At 45.9% G+C, this 16771-nt stretch overlaps 1 protein-coding gene across 13 annotated transcripts in view; it reads left to right on the forward strand.

The window, feature by feature from the left end:
- The window catches only part of ENOX1 (ecto-NOX disulfide-thiol exchanger 1), a 555199-nt gene that overhangs the window by 492848 nt on the left and 45580 nt on the right, over positions 1-16771 (forward strand). For 12 of the 13 annotated variants that reach the window (XM_040448509.1, XM_040448516.1, XM_040448514.1 and 9 more), the window contains one exon: positions 1772-1828. The exons of the other annotated variant lie outside the window; for it this stretch is intronic. In XM_040448509.1, coding sequence (XP_040304443.1) covers positions 1772-1828 — 57 coding nt within the window. The remainder of the gene's footprint in view (positions 1-1771; positions 1829-16771) is intronic. 13 annotated transcript variants of the gene reach the window in all.

A 16771-nucleotide genomic window follows, 5' to 3' on the forward strand; every position in this document is an offset into this window, starting at 1 on the left:
GGGGGGGGGGGGGGGGGGGGCGGGGGGGGGCCCCCCCCCCCCCCCCCCCCCCCGCTGCAGGAGGGAGCGCTGGCCTGTGGCGGTTTTGGCAGATGAGAGCAGGGGAGGGAACAGAACCAGGGGACAGGGAGCGCCGCGGGGAGCCAGCTGGGGGTGTGGCAAGACAAGAGAGCACGGAGTCGCACCAAGGAGTCCGCGTAAAAGGGAGGAGGGGAGGAGAGCCGTGGGCACGTCTGTTCGGGTAAACACAGAAAGGTGGAGCAGGTCCTTGCCTTCTGCTGCAAAATAACAAAGCTTTCAGAGCTAGGCCCGCTCGACCGGACGGAAGCACGAACCGCGGGAGCTACGGTGAGCCGAGAGAAAGACGCTAAGGAACACCTGCAACGAGAAAACCTTCGGACTGGAAAACACGGAGGGTCTTGTTCAGTCCCGCGTGCCCTCTGGTGACGGATGGCCTGGCTATCGCGCTGGCACCCTTTTCTTCTCACGTCTGTAACACGTCGTGATTGCTGTGTGCGGAAACACCCGTGATGTAGCCCCGAAGACCAGCGGGCAGAATTGTTGTCCCAAGTGGGAGCCACATGGAAACGAGCCCAAGAGCCTCTGGTCCACCGTCGGCTGCCCCAGGCTCAGTTTCTACATGTTCCCCTTCCTTTCGCAAAGCCCCTCTCTTGACACGGACAACGTGTGGCTTTCTTGCTGACGGTTTGACATTGCCGAAACACACACACACACACACACACACACACACACACACACACACACACACGCTTTCATTTTAATATATACAAATAGCCAGAAAGAACCAGCGTGTCAGATCGGACACATCACGGGTGTACGTGCATTTATTTTCTTTCAGACTTTCAGCATTTATTTCCCACCATTTTATTTTAGGCTTAAAAAAAAAACGATGATCCAGCAGGGGCTGCTTCCTAAGCATTAAAAAGCCAGGAAGCAGTGCTGGCAACGCCCTTAGGCCCGCCCCCCCCCCCTTGCCCTTGCTCTCAGCTCGCAATGTCTGCTTCGATAAAATGCCAATTAAAGGTCTCCAGAAATCTCCAGATAACTGATTATTGCTAAGCCTTCTGAGAGAGAGTAGAGGGAGTAGTGTTTTCAGGTGTTCACTGTTAAAAATCTCATTTGAGCAATAGCTTTTCTTCTAATGCCTCAGTGACCAAGGAGATGTCTTCCCGATTCTTCCTTTGCAAAAAAAAAAAAAAAAAAAAGAAGAAGAAGAAGAAGAAAATCATCTTTTTGTTTAGGCCTCCAGAAACAATGCCAGTCATTCAAATATGTTCTCAAGGAGGACATGTACAATAGCACTGTGGCATGTTAAAACAATGGAAAATACATCATTCACGAGTAATCATTAGTCTAACATCAGCTGGTGGCAACTTGCAAACACTGCAGGGTTTAAATTAATAGCAATACAACTAGGAAATGAAATCATTTGTTATTCTTAAGAACCAATTTTATACATTTTATGCCTATGGAACTGCTTTCTGATCTTATTATTTAAAAAATAATGACCAAGACCCATTTATTTTTTGCCAGCCATCAAGTTTTCTAAAATATTGGTCTCAAGCTTGTTTCAATAAGACTCATTAGAATTATATGCTCCATCTGGTTTTTTTTGGTTCTCTTTCCTTGGAAGTTTTATAAAGTGCAACCCCAGATAAATCAGAGTTAACAGGATGATGTATATTTAACAGACATGCTTGCTTACTCATGTGGGGTTTTGTTTTGTTTTGTTTCTTCTTGAAATTTGCAGTTAAAAGGTACCAAGGAATTGGTCGAGACCAACGGCCACAGCCATGAGGACACAAATGTAGGTACCACTGACCCAGTATTTGCTCTTGTTGCTTGATGTTGGTTGAATGCCCACAGGTATGTGGCACTTTATTTATGACACAAAGGAGATCAGAAGTCCTGCCCCTCGGTGGTTTATTAAGATTACTCTGAATGGTTTGGCAGTAAAGTGTGGTAGACAGGCACTGCTCTTGTTAGCTTACATTATCAAATGTCCGTTTTAGAGGTACTTGAGCTAATCTCTACCATAAAAATTCTCATCTAATGACATGTTGGGAGGGCAAATGGAATGAGACCAAACAGGGGGTAATAAGTTGTGTATTGCATGCGTATTTATTGAGTTTGCTGGTCACTGAAGATGGTAATGAAATGATTGCTGTGCCGGAAAGGTTTCAGAGCAGACCCCGTCTCTCAGAAAAGCCCTTGAAAGCGACGCCTCTCTTGTTTCTGACCCAGAACAGGAGCATGGTGCATCCATCTTCTTGATACAAGAGTAATGGTACAAGATCCCAGTTAGCACAGACTTTTTCTCTTAGGGTTCCTTGTGTATCCAGTTGCCCAAGATCAGTCCGGTGTTCTCTCTGCCTTGGAAGTTCTGTAGTCTCAGGTGGAATATTATGCCATGTAGATCATTGTCTCTCCCTATGTATGATGGTTGTGCTTTTGTCTTTTTAAAAATCTCTCTGATATCTGTACGTATTTGATTATCGTCATCACAGAAAATGCTTACTAAGCAGTTCTTTTCACATAACGCAGAATCAGACATGGTAATGAATGCCTGATTAAGCTAGAGCTGGGAGAAATTATACACTTCATGTTCACTCTTGTTTTAATTATATACCGTGGAATGCCTGACATCCAAAGTACCAAAAAAATCCCTCTTTAATAACTACTGTTCCTGCAAAACGGATATTTAACGTATGACGTTTATGGAGAGTCTACTGCGTACGTAGAGCTCTACTACGTGCTGGGGGGCGTGGGGGTGGTTACAGAGAAAATAGAAGGCTTGCTGTCTGCCCTCCGAGAACTTGTAACTGAGTTGGGGATGAGGGAACACACGGGCGATAGACAGGATGTGAAAAGTGTGTCACAAGGGGAGGCAGCTGTGATGCGGTGTAGTTTGAAATCTGGACTTTGCTGCCTATTAACTGTGTCAACTGGGGGCAGGTCAGCACTTCTGAGTTTCATTTTCCTATTTGTAAAATGGATGGCAATGCCTACCTCAAACATGTGTCATGAAGTCGTAACGGGCTGAGGCATCTGAGACATCACTACGATGGTCTCGCGGTGGTGGACAACCGAGAACAGCTTCCCAGATCGGTGGGATTTGGGTTAGCTTTGGAGAACGGAGAGGATTGAGAAAGCAGAGGAGGAAGCCATGCATACAGAGCTCTCCACAGGCAACATTGCCACCTAAATAGTTTCTCTTCCCACTCCAGTATTTCATAAACCCCCGCCTTACCGTGGAGCCTTTTTTCCAGGGTCCTATCCTCCTGGGACACATTGCTGCCGCATTCTCGACCAGAACCTTCACATGCTTCTCCCTCAGAGTCAGTCCCTCTGTGTCTCCTGAGGAAAGCCGCCGTCAAATCCAACAAGGCAAAGTGGCAGGATGCCTCGATTTCCTGGTCTACAAAATGGGGATGATATTACCTGTCTTTCCTTCTTGTAAGGCTTATGGTGAGAAGCAAATGAGATCATGGATGTGGAGGCACTTTGTAATTGTGAGGTTCTGAGCAGGAGGCTGTTATGATTATAAGCTCATCTGTTGGTCGAATTAAATTGACGATGCGTGTGAAGACAGGCCTCACACAATAGCTAGTCCCTCTCGTTTTGAGAAATGTCAAAAGGCATTCATTATTCAATGAAAAAAGTGGAAGGTCATCTTTGAAGTCTTTTATCCTTCCTAGAAGAAAGTTTTTAGCTTTGAAAGAGACCTCTCTAGAATCCAGGGTGTGGGCTGAAAAAGCCCACAATAGAAAAGTCGACAGAAGCAATGGCTGTTGAGAGACAGGGTTGAGGCCAAGTAGGAGGGAGGGGCAGTACTGTGACCAAGGGTGGGTGAGAGGTTTGTGGAATGATGGAGCCCAGCAGCACTTGCCGGTGCCCCCCTCCATGCCCACCTTTCTCACTGGGCCAAAGGTTGGGCTAGTCTCTATAATCACTGCCTATTCTTTTAGGGCTTTCCCAGCAGGTGGATAATCCACGGGTCTTGCTCTTTTCTGTCTGTCATGTTGTCTCCTTTGGGCAGTTCCCTACCACCTTCACTGGGTTATGTGAATGAAAAAAAAAAAAAGTTATTTTGGCCACACATTAGAAGCGCTTGCACAGTATCAGGTGAAGGTTGTTTTAAATGTCTGAAATGAAGTCTCTGTCTCCTCTCAAGTTTCCATCGGCCTTGTGGTGGTTGAAGACATCAGGCTTTCAAACTAGATTGAGAAGGTTTGGGTTCATTTTGATCCCTGAATAGCCTTGTGACCAGGGCAAGTGATTTGACTTTCACCTTCCTCATCCGTAAGAGTGCTCAGGGTACATAAACACTTGGCTTAACGTATCAATTCCCTCTCTTCACCTAGCCACATAAATAGTAGTTGGTATAGAAGGCAGAATTTTGACAGGATGAATTTTTTATGGTTGTTTTTGTTGTTTATTATTTTTTTTTAATTTACATCCAAATTAGTTAGCATACAGTGCAACAATGATTTCAGGAATAGATTCTTTAATGCCCCTTACCCATTTAGCCCATCCCCCCTCCCACAGCCCCTCCAGTAACCCTCTGTTTGTTCTCCATATTTAAGTCTCTTCTGTTTTGTCCCCCTCCCTGTTTTTATATTATTTTTGTTTCCCTTCCCTTATGTTCCTCTGTTTTGTCTCTTAAAGTCCTCATGTGAGTGAAGTTATATGATATTTGTCTTTCTCTGACTGACTAATTTCACTTAGCATAATACCCTCCAGTTCCATCCACATAGTTGCAAATAGTAAAATGTCATTCTTTTTGATTGCCAAGTAATACTCCATTGTGTGTGTGTGTGTGTGTGTGTGTGTGTGTGTGTGTGTGTGTGTGTATACACACACATCTTCTTTATCCATTCATCCATCAATGGACATTTGGGCTCTTTCCATACTTTGGCTGTTGTTGATAGTGCTGCTATCAACATTGGGGTGCATGTGTTCCTCCGAAACAGCACACCTGTATCCCTTGGATAAATGCCTAGTAGTGCAGTTGCTGGGTCATAGGGTAGTTCTATTTTTAGTTTTTTGAGGAACCTCCATACTGTTTTCCCGAGTGGCCACACCAGCTTGCACTCCCACCAACAATGCAAAAGAGATCCTCTTTCTCCACATCCTCGCCAACATCTGTTGTTGCCTGAGTTGTTAATGTGAGCCATTCTGACAGGTGTGAGGTGGTATCTCATTGTGGTTTTGTGTTTCCCTGATGATGAGTGATGTTGAGCATTTTTTATGTGTCAGTTGGCCATCTGGATGTCTTCTTTGGAGAAGTGTGTATTCATGTCTTTTGCCCATTTCTTCACTGGATTATTTGCTTTTGGGGTATTGAGTTTGATAAGTTCTTTATAGATTTTGGATACTAACCCTTTATCTGATATGTTGTTTGCAAATATCTTCTCCCATTCTGTCAGTTGCCTTTTAGTTTTCCTGATTGCTTCCTTCACTGTGCAGAAGCTTTTTATTTTGATGAGGTCCCAGTAGTTCATTTTTACTTTTGTTTCCCTTGCCTCCGGAGACGTGTTGAGTAAGAAGTTGCTGCGGCCAAGATCAAAGAAGTTTTTGCCTTCTTTCTCCTCGAAAATTTTGATGGCTTTCTGTCTTACATTTAGGTCTTTCAACCATTTTGAGTGTATTTTTGTGTATGATGTAAGAAAGTGGTCCAGGCTCCTTCTTCTGCATGTTGCTGTCCAGTTTTCCCAGCACCACTTGCTGAAGAGACTGTCTTTATTCCATTGGATAGTCTTTCCTGCTTTGTCAAAGATGAGTTGGCCATCTGTTTGTGGGTCCATTTCTGAGTTCTCTATTCTGTTCCATTGACCTGAGTGTCTGTTCTTGTGCCAATGACAAGATGAATTTTAATGCAGATCATGAGGTTTAAAGCCTCTGGCACAGAGGTTATTGACTAAGACATATAGATTTTTTTTTCTCTATAATTAGTCACATGGGCAGGAATTTTACATATTATTTATTAATAATAATTATACAGGACTGGTGCAGGCTTAGCTGGATATTCTTATGAGAGTTGACAGTTGCTTTTAAAAACAATATATTTTATTATAAAAGAAGTAGTCTGTATGAAACTGGAAAATCATAGAAAAAAATGCAGAGGTGAAGAAAAATAACTTAACATCTCATTACTCAGAGATAACCACTATTAATATTTTATTTTAGTTTTTTCCAGTCATGTGCATATATATGACCAGAGGGAAAAAGCTATAAATAAATATTATTCATAGTGTCTTCAGTTTTGTACATTTTTGATTTCTCATTATATCATAAATATTTTTCTTGTCACCAAATGTTCCTCAAAGACATGATTCTTAATGGCTGTGTAATGCAGATAGGAAATAATTGAACCACAGACCTATGTGTTCGGCATTTAACTTCCCATTTTTTTACTATTATAAATAATGCTGTAATTAACAGGCCCATAAATCTTGTTCTGCCTCTTTCATATTTGTTTCTGGGGGATACTGTATATTAATAGGCATGTCATGGAGTCTGGCAGGGAGTTTCAGACTTGCAGAATTGTTTAGCATTTAGAATGTCGTGTGGCAGATGGACACTTATGGTAGCCATTAGTGGTCCTGAAGGGACTCATAACAAATATGTCTCGTCTTGCAATTTACTAACCCTCTTGCCTTAGTCCCGAGCGTTGTCCAGCTTATGGGATGTTAACCACACTTAGATTTGACCTGTTACTCTTCCTTTTCTACTGTTTTTATGTTTTATTGAGCCAACAGCAGTCTCTGACCAACACTTTGTCTGCTATTCCTGAGGTCCCCAAACTGACCTACCCTGGTCCCCATCTGAAGACCTGCGAGCTTGTGCTCAGGAGGAAAGTTTTCTGAGGTCCAATTTAAACCCATTAGAGCCAGAACCTGAGATCACCGGCAAAGGCCTTGCTCTCCAAGAGTACTGATTTAAAATTTTTTTTTTAACATTTATTTATTTTTGAGACAGAGAGAGACAGAGCATGAATGGGGGGGGGCAGAGAGAGAGGGAGACACAGAATCGGAAGCAGGCTCCAGGCTCTGAGCCATCAGCCCAGAGCCCGACGCGGGGCTCGAACTCACGGACCGTGAGACTGAGCTGAAGTCGGATGCTCAACCGACTGAGCCACCCAGGCGCCCCCAAGAGTACTGATTTTAAATAGACTTTTCCTTGTGTTTGGAACTGGATATGTTAATGACGGCTGGGCAGTCCAACCTTCTAAGTGTACTCAAGTTTAAAACTAGCCTTTATTATGGTTCATTTAGAGATTTCAGTTATTCCAGGCCCAGTTTTCTTTCCTAAAAGGCAAACCATAAATTTTCCTTTTATCTCTGTCTCTGAGCTATCTCCTAATCCCTAGAACTTCTGAATACCTAGCCTGGTCCCTGGTAATTAATGCATAACAGATACCAAAATCTAAAAGAAAAAGAAAAATCCACCCTTATCTTGCATCATTTTTGATGACCTTCCTCCCAGAGCTATCCCCACCTGTGATCCTTACGTGTGGATGTTTGGTGAGAGAATGGAAGAAAATGGAGGGGAAGGGAGAGGGTGAGAGAAATGCAGGAATAGGGGCACCTAGGTGGCTTAGTCGATGAGGCATCCAACTTCAGCTCAGGTCATTATCTCGTGGTTGCTGAGTTCGAGCCCGGCGTGGGGCTCTATGGTGACAGCTTGGAGCCTGGAGCCTGCTTCAGATTCTGTATGTGTCTCTGTCTCTGCCTCTCCCCCACTCATGCTCTCTCTGTCTCTCTCTCTCAAAAAGAAACAAACATTCACAAAAAGAATGCAATTACAATTATAAAAAAAAAAAAAAAGAAATGTAGGAATAAGTAGGAGAAATCAAGTAAAGTGGCAGCTGAAGCCTGCAGCGTATAAACAATTTTGTCTAAAAGTTTCCCATTAATTTCCACTCCTCCCGTTCTCGTTTCTGCCATGCGAAAGCCGCGACACCCCCGTCTTCTGGCTGCACAACCCAGGCTGACACACTGGGGTCGGAGAAATCATTTGCAACCTGTAAAGAGGCTTAATTCATGATGCTGGAGGTTGCCGCTGTGAAGTACAACACCCTTCCCAGCCGACAATAAAACAAAAACACAAAAGAGAGAAACACTTTGCGGTTTTTCGCGCTGCCTCTGTAAGGAAGTAAATCCTCAGAGTTGTCTTTAAATCTGTCAGAGTAAAGACGTTGGGAGTGTATAGAAGAGATGCTGGGTGAAGAACATTGTTCAAGTTGAGCACACCGCAGCAGAAAGCCATTGTTAACCGTGTATTTTAATGACGTCTACGGCTGAAGCCCCACAAGTGCTGGGTCCGTCCTCTGCCCGGGTTTGGGATGTGGCTTTCATCCTTGAGGCAGGCGAGCCCAAGAGGGAAGAATATATACTGGTGTATTCGATAAGGCAGGAAAGAAAAAGAAAAGCCCTGCAGGAAAGGCTCAGATCCTTAAAAGGCAAAGACGTGAACTCAGTCCCGTCCTTTCCCCCCCTATACAACCTGCCACCTGCTCTCCGGGGTCCCCAACCTGGAACCGGAAGGGGAGTAGACAAGACAGAAAGGACTCACTCTTCCCACACCCCATTCCACAGGCTCTGTGAGGGCAACCGGAGCCCCTGACCTGGCGAGCCGGTGCCTGGCGGGACTGGGTGTGAGACTGTGGACGGACATCACAGTTCCCGCAGCCCTGGAGATCTCTCTTCTCACCATTTCCCGCCACCCTCAGCCTGTACAGAGTCCCCAGTCTGTCCTGCCGTCCCCTTTTCACTCAGTTAATGAAGTCATCATTGTGGGGGAGGCAGCAGAGTATAGGGCTTTGGAATAGATCCGGGCACCAGGCGGCCTGGCTTCCATCTTGGTGCAGCCCCCCTTCCTGTCCAGGAGACCTTGAGTGTCTTCCACCTACATTTTTTTTCCACTCCGGAAACGAAAGCAATAATCACACCTGCCTCATTAGGGTTATTGTGAGCATTGCTTGACGGTGCTGACATCATCGGCACGCGTTAGGCGTCGTTATTACCCGGCCTTCCACGCGCCAGGTGCCGCACTGGGTTCTGGAGACCCGTCAGTGAGGGGTGTAGACGTGGTTTAGCCCAGGTGAGCTCAGCCCCTGTCATTGTGCCCTGCGCTTACCAAAACTTGCTTGTCCTGTGTTTCATTCCATCAGGGCTTATTCTCTGCCATCAAGTTAATCTCACAGTGGGCATGATGGGCTTGAGGTAATTTGCTTGCATGTTTCCAGCAACTCTCTGGAGATGAGACCTTTCCCGTAAGGACTGGCTCCACGGAGAGGAGAATCTGACAGGAATGAGATATATGATCTGTAGGTACCTAGGGAGCATGAGGGCCCCTAGAAAGCTCAACTGGAAAACCGATAGCCACTTTGTCTTCCTCCGGGGAGAGACGGACCCACGTCTCTGGGTGACTGAGGCCACCCTCGCTCCGTAGATGTTTGAAGTCAAGAAGGTGGACTTGTCATGACTAAAATTTCCTTTCTGTAGTATATTACTGTCCTCACATACCAAATGCTGACATCCAGAACTCGGCCTTTTCCTCGGATTATAGCTCCTATAGCATCACTGCTTTTCCCTTGCTGATGCTTTCTTCCCCACCCTCTACCTCTGCTTCCCTCTCCACACCCTCCTGCCCCCATACAACTGCCTTACCACGTTTTCTGCTGTGCATTAACCACGTGTCCTGCCGTTGCCATAAAATCCATAACTCCGTCTAAAAAAAAAAAAACCCACGTTGGGGCACCCGCGTGGCTCAGTCAGTCGAGCGTCCAACCTCAGCTCAGGTCATGATCTCACAGTCCGTGAGTTCGAGCCCCACACTGGGCTCTCTGCTGTCGACCCGGAGCCCGCTTCAGATCTTCTGTCCCCCCTCTTTCTCTTCCCCTTCCCAGCTCACACTCTCTGTCTCAAAAATAAATAAACATTGAATAATAATAATAATAATAATAATAATAAAACCCACACACATCCCAACCCTGCACCCTTGAGAGGGACTGAGGCCTGGAAGAGGCTCTGTGCCACACCCACTTTCCAGCCCGTGCAGAGCCCGCAGGAAGGACGAGACATCAAAAACAGGCAGAGGCTGGCTTCATGGTCAGTGCTTGTTTCCAGTAAAACGTGAGCAGTTTTCCTAACAAGCTCCTCGCTGCCAACCAATGATGTGTTTCCCCAGGTGGAGCTGGGGACTACATGGTCTGTCCTTTTTGTCAAGACAGGAGTTGGTAGTAGCTGCTTGGCCATGTGTTGGGTTTAGAGAAATGGAAACACCTTCTTTGCCCAGGCCAGGTTAGAGAAGTATAGGTAAAGGAGACATAAGTTTCAGCTCTATGTAAAATGGCCTCACATGGACAGGGGGACCGGTATAGCTAAAACAAAGATCTGAAACAAAACAGTTTTCTAGTTTGGAGACCAGTTGTACGTAAAACCTTGGCCTGCGAGTAACTTATTCTGCGAGTGTTCTGCAAGACGAGCAAACATTTCTCATAAATTTTAACTTGATAAACGAATGATGTCTCGCAGTATGAATAGTACGTGTGGCCGAACGTCCCAGATCACAACTGAGCCCATGGTTCTTGAAATTCGCTTTGATAAACGAGTGCTCTGGATTACAAGCATGCTTGCAGAAGACATGATGCTCACCCACCAAGGTTCTGCTGTACTTTCCCCTAAAGGCTGAATGATCCTACCCAATGTAGAAGCAAAAGCAGTTGCTCAAAATGGAAGACTGGTGATGTATGAATCCCATAGGCCTATATATGAATGCTCCTATCTTAAAAGCACCATTTTGTCCTTGTGAAAAATTTAGAAAATGCAGAAAACTGTAAAGAAAGAAAAAAAACACTTCCACTCCTTCGTGTTTCCCCGTCTTTGTCTATGTGCACGTGCATACATTTTTAGCACACTTGTAGCATATCACGTACAGCCTACACTTTTCCCCATATAAGCCATTAGCCTTTCCCCCACGTTAAGTATTTGCTTAATGTGACTTTTGATGGCCATCTACTACTTCATGCCACAGATGTGCTCTAGTTTATTTAATCCATTCCTACCGTGGGACTTCTTTTTTTTTTTTTTTTTTTGCTGTCACAGACAGTATGCAATGAATATTCTTTAACCACATGTTAGTTAATCCATCTACTGTTTAAGGACTTTTTAAATGTGGAAGATTTCCACGTGGTTGGGATTTAGGGATGGCACGAGATCCACTGATCCTTTAAAAATGTTGGCGCTCAAAGCCTACATGGTAAGTGATAAGATACACCGCCAACAATAATGTGTGGTCGTTACCATAGAGAGAGGAGACTGAGTTCTTCAACGGGAGAGGGAACACAACTGCCAGGGTATTTGCATTCTAAAGAGAAAGGCAAACTGTGTGCTTCATGAACAATTTAGAAGAACAATACCGAGACACGTTATGTGGGGTTCTGGGCTGTGAACGGGAGATCAGACGTCTCGGTGGCCTAAGGACTTATATAGAGCCTATTCTCTGTGTGGACCCCAGATCCAGACTCACAGAACCAAGCCGCCCGCACCCAGATGAGGCTTGTCCACCCTCCGGAGGAAATACGTAAGATCGAGAAGAGTGATCAATTAACAAAATGGGCTCGAATCCCAAAAGGAGAAAGAAGTTTTTATTCCTAATATGGCCCAGAAGACACATGTACGCCCCAAGCCAGCAATAAGCGATGCATGCAGAAGCATACAGACATGACTTGAGTACAAGCACCATCATTTTAAAGTCAAATAAACCCAGAGGGCTTAATCACAGTTCTCCTGCCTCCCACGAGAGACAGCTTCGCACTACCTGATACGCCGATCGGAAGTGAGTAGGAAGAAAGTTTGGGAACATTCGTGGGAAAAGCCACCTAGAATGAAGGCGGACAGAAGCAGAAGCTTGTTGTAGGGCCTCCCCAAGGTAGTAGGGGAGAGTGTCGAGAGCCTCCTGGACTCACACAGCTTTGGTTCCTGCTGACACAGCACCTGTTTTAGTGATCTGAAAACAGCAAGGAACAGGGATTCACCAGTGGGTAAAGGTGCCTTCTGAGTTCCATGTTAACCGCGGAGGCACCGGGCTTCCCAGACTGTTGTTGTGAGAATATTAAAGGTCTTCCACGATTGCCGCACCCCTGATTTGTGCCGATCGCACAGGAGACCAGGACGGGGAGAGGGTGAAACGTAGCAGCCGGGGCGGGGGCCAGCAGTGGTCCCCATCTGCCACCTGCTCTTCCCGGGGCTGCTCCGCTCAGCCGGCCCTCGCTCTGCCGGGGGGCGCTGTGTAGTTCCACACGCACTGCTCATCTCCAGACCTCATCCATCACGTTGCCACATAACTCACTGGACTGTGGCATTTCTTCGAGGAAGTGTGTAGGAAGATGACACAGAAGAAAAGTAGGTGGAGAGCTGGGAAGAAGAAAAAGGGGAAGAGGGGCGGGAAAGACTACGACAGGAAGTTTCCCTGTTCCATCGCCTTCTGCTGCCCGCCAGCACCTCGAAATCACGCCTGGCAGGCGGGAGAGCGGTGCCTCTCGCCGTCCCCCACACCCCTGCCAGCTCCGGTGGTGAGCTTTGCTACACAAAGGTGTGTTTGCGGCTGCACGAATCTACACGCTTCGTGAAAACCGTATCCAAAATATAAGGTTCTTGAATTTGAAGCAGCAAGCTCGGATGTCAATCTGCCAGTAAAATATCGGGGGGCTTCCTGGGGGTAACTACGAAGACTATACTTGGAAAGAAATACGTCCAGACTATCCACAATCAAGTGAAGTGTGGTCTTGTCTTTCAGCCTCAAAACTCTGCCCAGCTCTGGTGAAAACGCTCTCTCCATTCCCTCCCTCTCTCCCTAGGGCTTGACGGGTGGGAATCCACTGGGTTGTGAGTTCACTGCCCACCAAGTGCGGCTCACCTCCCCTTTCCCAGCCTCCCCCGAGGGACACCCAGCCCAGCAGCTCTCTTGAAACGTCCAGTTTACGGCCACCTGTAACTGAGCATTGCCAAACCTCCATGCAGGTTGCAAACCTCACACTTTTGGCTTTCAGTGTAACTTAGGGTATGACAAACTTTCAGAATTTCAGCAAGCCGAACCTCAGTGTGAACTCCCTCCCACCCGGGTAGGAGCCCAGGTCGAACTGGGAGGAGAGCTGGTGCGCAAAGGAGGGGCCTTCGTGGGTTATGTTCGCTATAGAGAGACTGTGGGACTTTTCCTGCAGAAATGAGTGAGTAGTTCTGAGCTGTGCCGGTGTCAGAACCACAGAGGTCTTTGCCTGTCACCCCCACCCCGGGCAGCAGTCTGCTCGTAAACCTGCACAGTCACCTGGAGACTTGCGGGAAGCGCCTTGCCAGGTATATGGAAACCGTTCTCCAGAAACCCTGCAGATTCCCCTGAAAAGACTCACCAGCCTTGGAACACTTAATAGTTGTGTTTTTTTTTTTTTTTTCTTTCACATTTCTTCCTATTTGATTTTTTTTTTTTTTTTCAAGAAAATCCTATAAGCCTCGGGCTTCCCAGCCCTGAAATTGCCCTTGTAGGGGAGATTTGTGACTGTGATGTTCAGCATCACCGTCATTTTTATTGTTATGTCAGCTTCCCCATGAGTTTACAGAGTGCCTTTGTTTGTCTGGACAGTTTCCAGACTGTTCAGTGTATGCTGCTGAGCTACTTTTTACCTGCCTTGCAAATTCCATCTGTTTCCAAGCCCAGCTCAATTCCCCTTTCTTGGGGCCTTATCCCAGGCTCAGCCCAAATCAGTTACCATCTTCTCCATATTCCCACAGTATTTATCTGCATTCCAAACATTCCGAACAACCCAGTTACGATAGGCGTACTGCCTCAATGCAGGCATATGTGCCTTCATGGCAGGTAATATGTATGTGCTTTACAGAACCTGTCCCAGTGATGAGCCCACGTAGGTGAATACGTTTGTAACATTTAAAATACTTACCGACCGACGATGTAATTGACATAGAATTTCTAGCAGCCTGGGACAGCTCTGTGAATCTGCCTGGCCTGGGGAGGTGAAAGGTACACACACTTCTTTGTGGATATTATAGGCAAGTGACCTTGAAGGTGAACGTGCTCCATTCTGGTTCACTTGAAGACGTGTACAGAAGTCTTGTAGACTGTGCAAGTTAGAGTGGAGGTGATACAGGGACCACCCCACCTCACCTTTATTTTATGCGTGTTCATTTGGCATATGCCTTCTTACCTAATTGGCGTGTGTCTGTGAGTCTTCCATTCTCGAAGGCAGTGTTTCTCAAACTTTATCAAGTGGTAGAATCTAATGGAGAGCTTCCTAAAAGTCCAGATTGCTGGACTCCAGCCCAGAGTTTCGGATTGGGTAAATCTGGGCTGGGTCCCACAGATCTGCATTTCCAACAAACGCCCACATGATGCTGACTACACTTTGTGTAACTGCCAGCTGCTTTCCACCCTAGTCCAGGTTAGGGGCTGCTCTGGGCTCCCACGGCACCCAAGGCCAACCCTTGCCATGGCTTCTGTCACACTGTGTTTTAATATATTTGTTATGCCTCTCATCCCCTGGACACGTAGGAACTACCGTGATTCATCTGTGGCTCTTGTCTAGCACAAAGCCTACCGTATGGTAGACGCTCGAAAAATACCTGATGAACGTTAAGAGGGGTAGAGGCCCAAGAAACTGCAGTCAAACTATGCTGAACTGAGGTGGCCAGGGACTTTATTTAGTCCGGATGTTGAACTTCTCTGCCATTCAGCCCCCGAAAGAAAATACTACCTAATTCGTAACTGCCAGACTGGAGTTCGTAAGAAATCACATCCTTCCGGAGAGCACGCAAAAGACCGCGGACTCACAGCTTAGCCGGGTCCGTCCACATCCAGGTGCGGGCCAGTGCAGGGGTGTAGGCACAGTACTGCGTGGGGAGCATATGCCACCGCAGCCCAGTCACTGCCCCCAAGGAGCACATGACCCACTGAGGAGAGCGCATACGGCAAAGAGGGGAAGTCACTAAAGACTAGCTCTCAGTAAGGAAGAGGACTTGGGCCAGGATGAGGGATTTGAACAAAGCGGAGAAGTTGTGACTCCGTGAGAGGTGACTCAGACAGCAGCACAGACTAATAGCTCCAGAGTCTGAGTGTCGGGGGCCCAGTCCTGGAGCCACTGCTTTCCGGGTGTGTGAACTTAGGAAGCCACTCCCCTTCTCTGGGCCTCAGTTTTTCCGTCTGTAAACAGGGATGTAATAGTACAAGCACCTGGCACCTACCAAGCGTTCAGTAAGTATCATGACCATTACTCATATGATTTTTTTTTTAAAGTTTTTTTTTTTTCAACGTTTATTTATTTTTGGGACAGAGAGAGACAGAGCATGAACGGGGGAGGGGCAGAGAGAGAGGGAGACACAGAATCGGAAACAGGCTCCAGGCTCCGAGCCATCAGCCCAGAGCCCGACGCGGGGCTCGAACTCACGGACCGCGAGATCGTGACCTGGCTGAAGTCGGACGCTTAACCGACTGCGCCACCCAGGCGCCCCTGATTTTTTATTCAGAGAACTTCGTATGCCAGATCCACCGCGCATCAGCCCTCCAGCCACTTAGTTCTTGGAATATTTCTCGCGTCGCACATGCGAGAACACAGAGGAGAGAACTGACTCTGGTGTGTTGGAGAGGGGAGACAATTGAGTGTTTACGGAGATAGTGTGCCTGGCCAACCTTGTGAAGTTCATTTTACGTAAATAATAATGAAATGTCTTTCTCATTTATCAGATTGCATCCCATCTATTCTCATGACCTCATTTACCACCATAAAGGTCAAAAAACTCTGAATTTTAATATTATCATTAGTAACGTAAACTCAGCAGGTGAAAATTATGATAGTGGGTGCTTTGTAGCGGAGAAAAATAAGAAATGTCATACTGAGAAATGGACTGGGAAAATAACATGCCAGGAGCACCATAATACAATTAATCTTTACCAGCAATAGAGTCAGTATCATACAAGATAAATCAAACCAACTAATTCTGGATGCACATACATACATTTAAAAGTAGTTCGCTTTAGTTTCTTCTGTTTGCTCCTCTGTTGTTATTGGTTAAGGAGATTTTTCATGTCAGTACGTTTGCAGGCTATGAAGGGTATGTACTTGCATAGGCAGAGCAGCGTGGGGGACATTTTTTACACACTGAAGAGAAACACACAACTGTGTTTGAGGCCAAGTGTGTTTGGGAACAACTACAAATGGCGTATAGCAAAACTAAAAATAAACTACTACAGCTTACACTTTAAATAATGAACGGAGTTATTAGAACACAAAGGAATGTTTTCCCACCTTTAGATCATTGGTATTTAATATGAGTGTCACAAGACTACGCCAAAAGAAAGCCCCTCGTTTGCCAGCTCGAGACCACGGTCTGAGCATGGTGTGAACTGTCATAGCCGTAATTAAGTTATGATCCAGGCAGCAGTGACGCTCTTACTATTTAATGGGAAACTTGACAAAATTGAAATTAGTCTTTCCTGTCAAAGTCTCCGTTCTCTTATTAAAAGTACATGTGGGAGAATCCCTATTTTTCAAATCAGAGCCAGATATGTATACATGTGTGTGTATATATACGTATACGTGTGTGTATATTATGTTCTAGAGAGAGAGAGGGGAGGGTTATATATGAGATATAAAGGGTAGATATCTGAATGTTAATAATGCTTATGTCTGGATAGGCAAATTTGAGTTAATTTCTATTTTCTTCTTATATTTTATAAT

Source organism: Herpailurus yagouaroundi, unplaced genomic scaffold (genome assembly GCF_014898765.1).
Source record: "Herpailurus yagouaroundi ecotype Mexico unplaced genomic scaffold, PumYag 197, whole genome shotgun sequence".
NCBI lineage: Eukaryota > Metazoa > Chordata > Mammalia > Carnivora > Felidae > Herpailurus > Herpailurus yagouaroundi.